Here is a 10,567-nt window from a genome sequence, read left to right on the forward strand (position 1 = left end):
GGGGAAACTGGCTAGATATCTTTATAAGACAAATCAGGAAATACTCATTTGACACAATCAGGATGGCACTTATATTGTTTGTATCAAAAGTCTCCACTTGCCACAAAATACACTTTGCTACAAATACTGTTTAATAACAGACAATAAGTTTTAGTAGTAAGAAGGAAACAAGTTCACATTTCACATGACATTCCATGTATCCCTAACACAACAATAAATCAGAGGCAGCTCTTCAAACACAGTAAACATCTGGCACAAAAAAATAAGTTAATCAATAGAGTTTGTATATATAGATATGAGGAGGACAACTGATAAAGCTTAATAAATACCATTGTGGCTCAACAGCAATGATCTCAAGGACAAACTTCTGGTCACACATGGCAATCAGGATGATAGTTCAGTCATATAACAACATATGTTGGCTATTGTAGACTAAGGTGCTGTAGTTTCTTGTCTGAAGAACCACTCGTGCTGCCATCCTTGCATTCTGACCATACTCAGAACGTCTATGGAGTGATCCGTCCCATCAGGATTTCATGTGCTTGTGGTTACAGGAAATCTGTAGGAGAGAGAAAAGCTCCCGCTCAGCAGCAGCAGGATGGCAGCTATAATCCCAATGGGAATGGCAGCACCAGCTTCTTGTGCCACGGGACTGGAGGGCATGAGGTAGGAGGGAGGGAAGGCGATGGTCTGGTTATGAGTTACAGAATAGAAGTTATGGCTCACTGGAATCAGGACACACAGGCCGGCAAATATGTAGAAGAAGCCACCCACCAGGAAGAAACGGGTAATGGGTGTTTTACGACTGATTCCCATATAAATGTTTCTCAGAGCATATATTGTGGCAGTCAGTGCCAGCAATCCCGTGACCATGGCGATCACCAGGAGACCCTGAGCAGCATAGATTTCACCAGGGATGGAGGAGTCATAACCGCTGAATTTATGGCAGAACTGCTCTTCATAACCAGGAGAGACATGAATATAACTGATGAAGCAGACTTTCCAAATCCCCACCCAGGCGATGCCAGAGGAGATGATGGTGGTGTTGGCCACATGCCACACTCTCCAATCCACAAGTCCCATGGAAATGGTGCACAGAATCCAGCCTATCATCCCCAGTACAAAGGAAGCCAGCTGGAGGTGAGAGGTGCCAGTCAAGGAGCTCATCTTGTGGGAACCTGCTCTGCCACGGGCCTTGCCATGCAGCCAGGGAGGAGTGCTGGAAGGAAACACAGCATAGAACCAAGACAGTGTGACCAGGTGAACCTGCCAGTGAAAGGCAAGAGTACGTGTGCGGAGGAGGCTGGCAGTCACCCCTCCCTGACTAGTGAAGTGATAAGTTCAGGGTAGACAAATAACACTTAGGCTTTAATTCTGTATATCTCACTGCATCAGAAGGAGAAGAAAGAGCCTCTGTGTAGCTCCTACCACAAACTCTATTTTACAATCATAAAAGGAAAATTCGCGTATTTTTCAAGTTATTTTCTCTCTCTATTTAACTGCTATGTTCCACAAGCCCTCATACACAATGCATACAATCAACACCCCTGAAGTTTTGTCTTTGCCTGCTGACTCTGTAGTCTGAGTGTGAACTAACGGTGCCTTTGTAATGAAAAATATCTTAAATTTCCCACATCTTTCATACAGCTTTCTGAATAACAACAGGAGTCACTTATCAGTAGGAAAGATCTGGCTTTGAATTCATTGCATAGACCTGAAGGTTGTAGAGATCTTTATATGCCATAAATCATCTGAAACACCTTTTTCATGTTTCCATTGCACTCAAGAATAATAGAATCACAGAATGGTTTGGGTTGGAAGGGACCTTTAAGATCATCTTATTCCAACACCCTGCTATTAGCAGGGACACTTCCCACTGGAACAGGTTTCTATATAGCAGGGGGTTGGAACTAGATGATCTTAAAAGTCCCTTCCAACCCAAACCATTCGATGATTCTATGATTATTACAAGTGCACATTTAATCCTTTCTGGTACGGAGAAATTTGCTCCAGAATATCCTCTTGTGATGGTATCTACTTAAAACAAAACCAATTTATAAATGCTTTCTTAATCTGATATTTTAAGTGCAGAATGACTATATATATATATACAAACAATGATAGCTATTGATAACCATGAAGTAAGAAATGTGGTGATTTTTTCCCTGACACATTTCCACATTAAAGTAGTGTTGTTTCTGTAAGAATCAGTTGATCCTTCTTAAACAAAACAAAAAAGAGAGCCATCAAAATATTTTTGTGTCTATTTCCTTCTACTTTTGCTTGAATCAGTTGAAAACAGAAAGGCTAAATCTGAATCATGTCAAAATACCCAGAGCCTGTATTTCTGTAACACTGTTCTTAGGCTCTATTAACACCCATTTGGTCAACTGATTGATATCAGGTTCATAAAAGACAGACAGTTGCGCTGCTCAGTGTCACTGAGAGCTTTTTGGTGTATGGTGTCAAAATATATCTTCATGAGTTGAAGTTGTCCACCTTTCTTCTCACAGAATTAAATGAGATGATTGTATCCATTACTGAGCCCTCTACGTGCTACGTTACTTCAGTGGGGTTGAAAATTAAATTTTAAAACTGAAAAATTGGAAAAGCACTTTTTTTTCCCCCTGTGAGATTCAGCAAAAATACAGAACAAGAAAACACTAGGATGAAAGAATCCAGTGCTTACACAAAAATCCTAAAAGCACTGGAAATCAACCAGGTAACAAAGTTGGAAGTCTCATGCTCAGATGAGGTACAAATGCCTAGAAACGCATAGAATTACTTATCGTGACATCATAGATGTTCATTTTTTGGCTCCTTTCTCTACCTGCTCACTGGATCTCATCTGATCTAACGTGCTAGTGCTGACTTAGAGAAAAGTCTGGAAAAGAAGTACTTTGGAGATCAGTGGTGAAGTTAAATTACAATTATTGTACTCGGTTGTTTTGACAAAATGAACAGAAGCCCGCACTCATGACTACTCGTACTGGGACTCAGCAAGAGTATAATGAATGAAATGCTGAGACTGGCAAGGAAGTTGCTTGCCATACAAAAACATATTAGAATCAAAACAGTGATCTGTTTTCTGTTTCCTGCCTCTATTGCTGAGAATATTAACATAAATTCTGTAGGTTTTGCTGCTCTCTTCAAATAGGAATGGGTATGCATCACTTGCCAGAAGGACTGATTTAAGGGCAGGCTTTGGATAAGACCATACTTAGTATCAAATTTCTCACATAAATCTGGAGCCTGTGCACTGCCTTAGAAGGCATTTCCAAGCTTATCTTTCAATACAGATTTAATATTTTTTGTTTGTCAGATCATTCAGTGCTTTGCCTGCAGGTCTGGCACTCGGCATTTACATGACCCATCCAGCACATTCCTCTGGGCTGCATTGTGCCTCTTGAAGAATCTGCACATCCCATGGGAAAAAGCTTTAGGAAAAGCCACTCGCATCCAGCAAACCCTGTTTTCTGGCATTTCTGAAACCATGGAGCATGGGCAAAGCAGCCATTTCACTCACAAGTCCCAGCGAAGCCAGGAGCAATTTACAGAGGGCATCCCCATCTCTTTTGGGATGGGAGAACCTGCTGCTAACTTGATATTCTCAATAAACAGATTTTTAGTTACACCTCTTGGTCCCTGTGCAAATGTCCTTTCTTGACCTGTGAGATGAAAACTTGAATGTCCAGCTCCTGCGTACTTACACCTATAGTGGAAAATTCAAAGCACAAATCACTAGGCAGCCTGTTCTAGCATGGACAGCAAAATGGCATCGTCTTTCAGCTGATTTTGTGCTTCAGTAAGGACAGAAATATCTGGAGTTAATTTAATTAGCATACTAAGATTACTTATATAATCTGAATAACACAATGATGTAATGTGATGACTATAGGAAATCTCCTAAGGCAAATGAACTCATACTCAATCAGCTACAAGAGGTCTTCTGAGCCACTAGCTGCTTTCCTGGCGGGCAGTTCTTGACTCGGAAGCTCACTCGAAGCTGCAGATATGAGCAATCAGAGGTTATGTGATAGATACCTCATAAGGTCAGCTCCAAAGCTGGTAGGGCAGGAGGAGGCAGCTAGGCCCACGAGGTGTGTGTGCCTGGAGACACAGGCCTGACCCCAAATGTTTTCTCCCAAAGAAGCAAGAGGACTGTGTTAAGAGGGGACTATAGTTCCACCTTTGATGTCCCACAGTCACATCAACAGTATCATTCCAAATATCAGCAGCACTTCTAGGGACATTTCTTTTCAAAGTCTGGAGAAACAGCCAAAAAAGGACAGCAGTTTCCACAGGTTCATAGAATTGTAGAATGGCCTGGGTTGAAAAGGACCTCAACGACCATCCAATTTCAACCTCCCTGCTGTGTGTAAGGTCACCAGCCACCAGACCAGGCTGCCCAGAGCCACATCCAGCCTGGCCTTGAATGCCTCCAGGGATGGGGCATCCACAGCCTCCTCGGGCAACCTGTTCCAGTGTATCACCACCCTCTGAGTGAAAAACTTCCTCCTCATATCTAACCCAAACCTTCCCTGTCTCAGTTTAAAACCATTCCACCTTGTCCTATCACTATCAACCCATGTAAACAGTCGTAGTGCTGACTTTCCTGCAGCCACAGGCTTGCTTCTAGGAGACAAAATGGAACATGGCTACATGGTGACCTAGGGGGGGTCACCAGTGCTTCAGGCTTACTTTTGGAAAGAATAAAGTGAAACGCTATCAGCTGAGAGATAAATATCATTCCTTGGTCCCATCGCTTGATGTTTGCAGGAAAAAATATGGAGCTGCATTTCACGTTTTGTCAACACTTCTACTTTCAGTAACCAGTAACACTGACAGAGGACAGTGGCTGTGTTAACAGTTCCCAGAGCTGTGAAACGCATTTCACTTCTGGAACTAATACTAGGCCCCATGTAAACCATATTTTTTTATTTTTTTTTCCATTTTAAATTACCTTCAGTAGTTTGGATGCACCAGCTGGGTTTCAGGTCTGCTTTCTAAAAATTAACATGTCTTAAGGTTCTGAAAAAAGAAAAAAAATAGAAAAGAATTAAAAACCTGTAGATGAATGAGGAAGCTAAAAAAAAAGGACACCATTTAGCATGCTTTCTGAATTAGTTCACTTAAATATAAGTGAGCCTCTGACTCCCTCCCAGAGTGAGTTCCTGTGCCAAAGGCTCGAGTTGTAGGGTGCCATAAGAGTGCCCCCAACCACACAGTCATCTTCAAGCTTAAAAAATGTGATCACATGAATCTAAGGAGGTTCAGTAAGGCCAAGTGCAAGGTGCTGCACCTGAGCCGGGGCAATCCCAGAAACACATGTAGACTGAGAGAAGAACTCATTGAGAGCAGCCCAGAAGAGAACCATTTGGGGGTTCTCTGGACATGAGCCATCAGTGTGCACTTGCAGCCCTGAGTTCTGGGCTGCATCAAAAGAAGGGCGGCCAGCAGGGAGAGGGAGGGGATTGTCACCCTCTGCCCTGCCCTTGTGAAGCCCCACAAGAAGAATTTTTTTAACTCATGGGACAATGAAGTGCTGGCACAGCTGCCCATAGAAGCTGTGGTGCCCCATCCCTGGAGGTGCTCAAGGCCATGTTGGATGGGGCCCTGGGCAGCTGAGCTGGTGGGGGGCAGCCCTGCCCATGGCAGGGGTTGGGGCTGGGTGGGCTTTGAGGTCCCTTCCAATACAAACCAGTCTGCGATTCTAGACTTCTAAGATTCCATGCACCCCCTTCCTCTCATATGTTCACATCCAGTGCTATGAACTTCACTGCTCCCCCCTCTTTGTGTTTCCAAAGTAACAAACTAAAGCAGCCTGCACATTTGTTCCAACAAGGAAGAATACAGTGAAACTGAGCTGTGTAAAAGCTCTTTGCCCATTTTGGTAACAGATTTTGTTTGGTTTGCTTTGATGCCTGAATGAAGCAAAATCAATAACTTCTGAATATCACTCACTGATTTTTTAGGCCCTACCTTACTTTCTTGAGATTGAGCCCATCTGAAGCTAAAAATCAAAGTGAGGAAACACTGCAGGCTTGCATGGAGTGTGATGGCAGTAGGTTTGAACCAGGACACATCCTTATTGTAGATTTTACTATGATTTACATAGATTTTACTGGATTGTTTCACCTTTGCCTTGAGGCCTGAATGGAGTCAATGACATAGAACTGTAGAATCTGCTCACAATTACAACTGCTGGACAAACAGGACAGCTTCACTGACCATGTTGAGATGGCATCCTCCTGGGAAGCTCCATCGAGGAGAGGGAAACCCATGGGCCTGTCTGGCACAAAGCAAACATAGGAGGCAGCCACGGGCAGGCCCCAGGAGCTCACAGAACAGGAAGAGCAGGGCACAGAGCAGGGGCTGAGGGCACGGGAAGAAGCTTCTTAGAGGAGTCAGCATCCAGCCAAAGGAACTGAACCAGATGCCATCTGTTGGAGTAGTGCAGAATATTGGCTACATCCTGAGCATCAGCCTAGGACACACTGCATGGCACCCAGTCAGGAGAGGTAAGCACTCCCTGTACCTCACAAAGAACTGCCAGCAAAGGGGGAACTGGGGAGCACACAGCCCTCACTTCCAAAAGGGCAGGAGACAGTACTTGTTCCTTTGTGAATACTAGCACAGCTAGGATAAAGTACACTAAAAACTGTAACAACAGAAGAGCAAAGTAAGATCCTTACTTTTCCATCTGCTGCTGAACAGCCCTGCCTTAGGAGTCCTGCTGCAGCTGTAACCACCTTGACGAGAAAGTGCCTGATAAACTCTTCCTACACAACATATTCACAAGGTTATTTTTCCCAGCTCGAGTAAGAGGGAAATCATTTACTTTAGATATATTTTTTTTAATGTTTTAAGCAAATATTTTAGCTGTAGATGTTGCCAGTAACCACATGCATTTTGAAATTAACATTCAAATCCCACTTTTGTGAAGTTTTATAGCCAAGATGAAGCTTTATTGGCCTAGACAGGGCAAGGCTTACCGACCAAATCCTTTGCTCAATCCATGTCTTGCAGCAACAAGGAAGCAGAAGGAAAACAACAGCGGAGCAATTAAGAAGGTCTCTTCCTAGCAATATCCCCGTGATTTAATGCTCAACAATTTAATTCTTCAATTCTCAGTTGGGAAAACATTCTTTATAGGAAACAAATAGATATTTAAATCTCTCCCCATCTGTTCTTCATCAGCACTTCATAAAATAAGTCGTATAAAAAGCAAAGCAGACTTACTTCTGTGGGGCTGAGTGCTGCCCAGGGCTTTGAAGCGGTGTCAGCTGGATGCAGTGAGTTCCAGGAGAGAGGTGAAAATAAATGCCCCTGCAAAGCTTGTGCTACCAAACAGGTACCTCGCAGTTCCTTGTCACTCTCCCACTAAGTCAATAAAGATGGAAGAAGTCAGTTAATCATTAACATATTATAAAAATATGCAAGCTTTACCATATGCCATCATTTCTAATTGCTGTGGAACACCACCTAAAGTATGGTGCTCTCGTTGGGCTGTGGTTGACAGTAAGCACACTTCAAAGCAAACAGTGCCACACTTGGTACCTTTATTAATTTATTTCTTTAATTTATGTCTTGCTCTGTGGCTTTCCTATGAATGTAAATGTTTCTCCTCACAAACATTTGTGAGTATGAGAGCTCTCATCTCCCTTCTGGTTTCTTCTCTTCGAAACCTAGGATAAATTATGCTAATCTCTAAAAGTTGCACTGGCTCCTGCAGAGGGAAGGAATTTCCAGGGTTGTCAGAGACAGATGAGGAAGTTTATTTCACAGAAGTACACTGAAAAGGGAAATCCTCCTTGAAAAACTCTTCTCGCCTGTCATTAGCACCATGACTGTTCTTTACCACCACTGAAGAAGGCTGCACAGCAGCATTAAGCCGTATTATCAGTTCTCCACGCCACCTTTAATCCAGTTCCTGCAGTATCTGGCAGCTGACGATGATTCACTGGTTCTGGTGCAGGTAACAGCCTGGCTCCATGGGCCGTGGCTCTTCTGCAGCGCATGGGGCTGGGTGTCCCCTGCAGAAGGCGGTCAGGTGGAGGTGTTTCATCACTACTGGCTGTGCATGTAAACACTCCAACACACTGAGCCCCCTTAATGGGCTTGTTGTCATGTATTAGACTTGAGTACAGCTTTTATTGACATAATGATGGGTCTGTTGATTTGGAAGGACGGCATCCTTGGGCATTAGGCAGCTGGGAGGCAGGTTCTTTTTTCTTTGATTTATGAGTATGAGACAAAATCTGCAGGCAAACCTACTGCTGATTTTGTGTGTGAAGATGCTACACACAGGCTATATGCCTAACCAGGCTACTGAAGCAGCAAAAGAACATCTCTTTGCTGCTCAAACCTGTATACATCTGTATCTCTGACCTAGTTCTTCCCAGTCCCCAAAGACCACTGTGGTATTTAAACATTAAACTGCACATAGAAAAAAAATAGTTAAAAATAAAAATAGCGATGCATTTGTCAACTGGCATCAGCGCAATGAAGTGTAAACTGACTGTAAGCCTACAGCCCTTTGATAAATCAGCCAGCAAAAAGAAAGCTTCATCACATTAGTGAGAAATACACAAAACAGACTGAAAGCAGCAAATGAGAGAGTAAAATCTCTTTTCTCATACACGATTATGACTTCTGCAGACATTCGTTTTTAGAGAAATAGTGGCAAAGTGCTGGGAAGTAGGTGAAAATTAAATAGCGTTTCTGCCTGCCTTACTTGAAGGAACACAATTCACACATCAGATTTTATTGTTCTTTAAACACCAAAGGTTAATGCTTTTTCAAGCAGGAAGCATTTGCTCTCTTCCTCCTTTGGCCAAAGTGCACTGAAATCAGTGGGAATAGTTTTGCCGACTTCAAAGACCTTTAGATCAGGCCCAGTCCCTTCTGTGGTTTACAGTTTCATTGCTGAATACCACAGAACAGGAAATATTTGTTTTAAGTTATTTTTCCTTTTGTTTGCCACATTGGAAGCAAACAGCCAGGAACCAAGATGCCTTGCGAGATATATTGCTGAGCAAATGGTCCCAGATAAGCAGCAGGCAGACCCTGTGGACCACTCAGAAATGGAGGCACAAGTATTTTCTTGCCTTTTGTTTCAAGACAAAGGTTCCTTCTCCCAAGAAACCCATCTGTCTTCCTGCGTGCCAGCAGGCAATGGGTGAACTGTGGATTATAGTTGTCACATCCTCACTCTTTGTCTGCAGGTCATCTGACAAACCTCCCTCCAAACCCAATTCTGCACCTGAGGATGGGTGCAGCTCAATGAAGAATATTAGCACAAATGCCTGTCTGAATGTACGCCTTTGTAGCCAAACTCAACTGCCCCTTGAAGCCAGGGAAATTCAGAGATGAGACAACTTTGTCAAATGACACCTGTGACAAAGTGCTTCCTAGCTGGGGAAAAAGCAGCAGGAGAGCAGGCTGGGAGCCCTTCAGGAGGGCAGGCCACTCCCTGTTGCTGCAGCCAGGTGGAGGTGGACACCAGTGGTGGGATGGATGGGCACTGCAAGATCCTCCTGTGTTCCTAAACATGGTCCCAGGCCTGGGTGCTCTTTTTTAGCATGGCAAAGGTTGTTGGGCTTGGCTTTTGCTCCCTGGCAGCTTATTACCATGACTTTGCCCTGCCAAGCCCAGCTAAGGCTGGGAGTATGCTGTGGTCAGTGCTTGCCCAAGGCTTGCCTTTAAAGACAGTAACCTGCTGCTGTGCTCAGTGGGCAAATGACAACAGTATCAGGTACTCCTCAATACCCCAAACCATGCTCACCCTGTTATCTGGCAGTAGCTGGTACTGCTTGCTTTTATGATTGACCCCATCAGCTGGGAGGTTCTCTTGCTCCACGATAGGATGGTCAAGAAAAGAATGATTAAAATTTTCATTTGCACATACAGGGGACAGAAGCTTTCTCTCAGTACTAGTTTCAGATGTAGCTCTGACCACGTCATTGCATTTTGGAGGCTTTGGTTTCTCTTTTATAGAATCACAGAATGGCCTGGGTTGAAAAGGACCACAATGATCATCTGGTTTCAACCCCCTGCTATGTGCAGGGTCACCAGCCACCAGACCAGGCTGCCCAGAGCCACATCCAGCCTGGCCTTGAATGCCTCCAGGGATGGGGCATCCACAACCTCCTTGGGCAGCCTGTTCCAGTGCGTCACCGCCCTTAACGCTCAATACCTACCAACCTCTGTTCCGTTTCTGACTGACCAACATTTTAGTGTGACACTCCACCAGATTCTGACATTAATTGAGGCACTAAAAAAACATTAAAAATGTTTTCACTCCTAGTAAGAGATACAGCATCCAATGATAATCCCAGGTACTGAAAGCTGAGGAGTCCATACTTCAGCACAGCCTGGCTTGCTTCCTTCCAAACAAAGCTGCTCAGCACTAACACCCATACCAATTTGTTAATTGTTACCCAGCTGCATCACCCACCTTTCATTCACCATCACTGCTACCATTAGGGTCCTCAGAGTGACACAGAGCAACTCTTGTTTCATCCTCAGCTTCTCCTGGGGTGCCCAGATGAGACATCCTACAGAA

The 10,567-nt window shown here is 43.9% G+C and overlaps 1 protein-coding gene across 4 annotated transcripts; it reads right to left on the minus strand.

The window, feature by feature from the left end:
- Positions 1-52: 52 nt before the first annotated feature.
- Positions 53-10,172, minus strand: CLDN34 (claudin 34). 4 transcript variants are annotated; one of them, XM_085532110.1, is made up of 3 exons: positions 7,243-10,172; positions 4,964-5,031; positions 53-1,219 (listed from the first exon to the last, which is right to left on the minus strand). In XM_085532110.1, the coding sequence occupies exon 3, from the start codon at positions 1,165-1,167 to the stop codon at positions 535-537; it is 633 nt and encodes a 210-aa protein (XP_085388236.1). In that variant the 5' UTR covers positions 1,168-1,219; positions 4,964-5,031; positions 7,243-10,172; the 3' UTR covers positions 53-534. The 4 variants fall into 4 exon arrangements, with proteins under 4 accessions (XP_085388236.1, XP_085388242.1, XP_015742379.2 ...); XM_085532116.1 differs by having other exon boundaries at positions 4,964-10,172; XM_015886893.3 differs by lacking the exons at positions 4,964-5,031; positions 7,243-10,172 and adding an exon at positions 4,702-4,929.
- Positions 10,173-10,567: the final 395 nt, after the last annotated feature.

Source organism: Coturnix japonica, chromosome 1, assembly GCF_054131305.1.
Source record: "Coturnix japonica strain WE chromosome 1, WE-NBRP24, whole genome shotgun sequence".
NCBI classification, from domain to species: Eukaryota; Metazoa; Chordata; class Aves; order Galliformes; family Phasianidae; genus Coturnix; species Coturnix japonica.

Excerpts from the sequence above, each read along its gene's own strand:
- CLDN34 (XM_015886893.3), bottom strand. The coding sequence starts at position 4,922 with ATGGGGCCTAGTATTAGTTCCAGAAGTGAAATGCGTTTCACAGCTCTG. Across the intron at positions 1,220-4,701 it reads TCACTTTATTCTTTCCAAAA|CACTCCTCCCTGGCTGCATG; the intron begins GTAAGCCTGAAG and ends GTTTCCTTCCAG.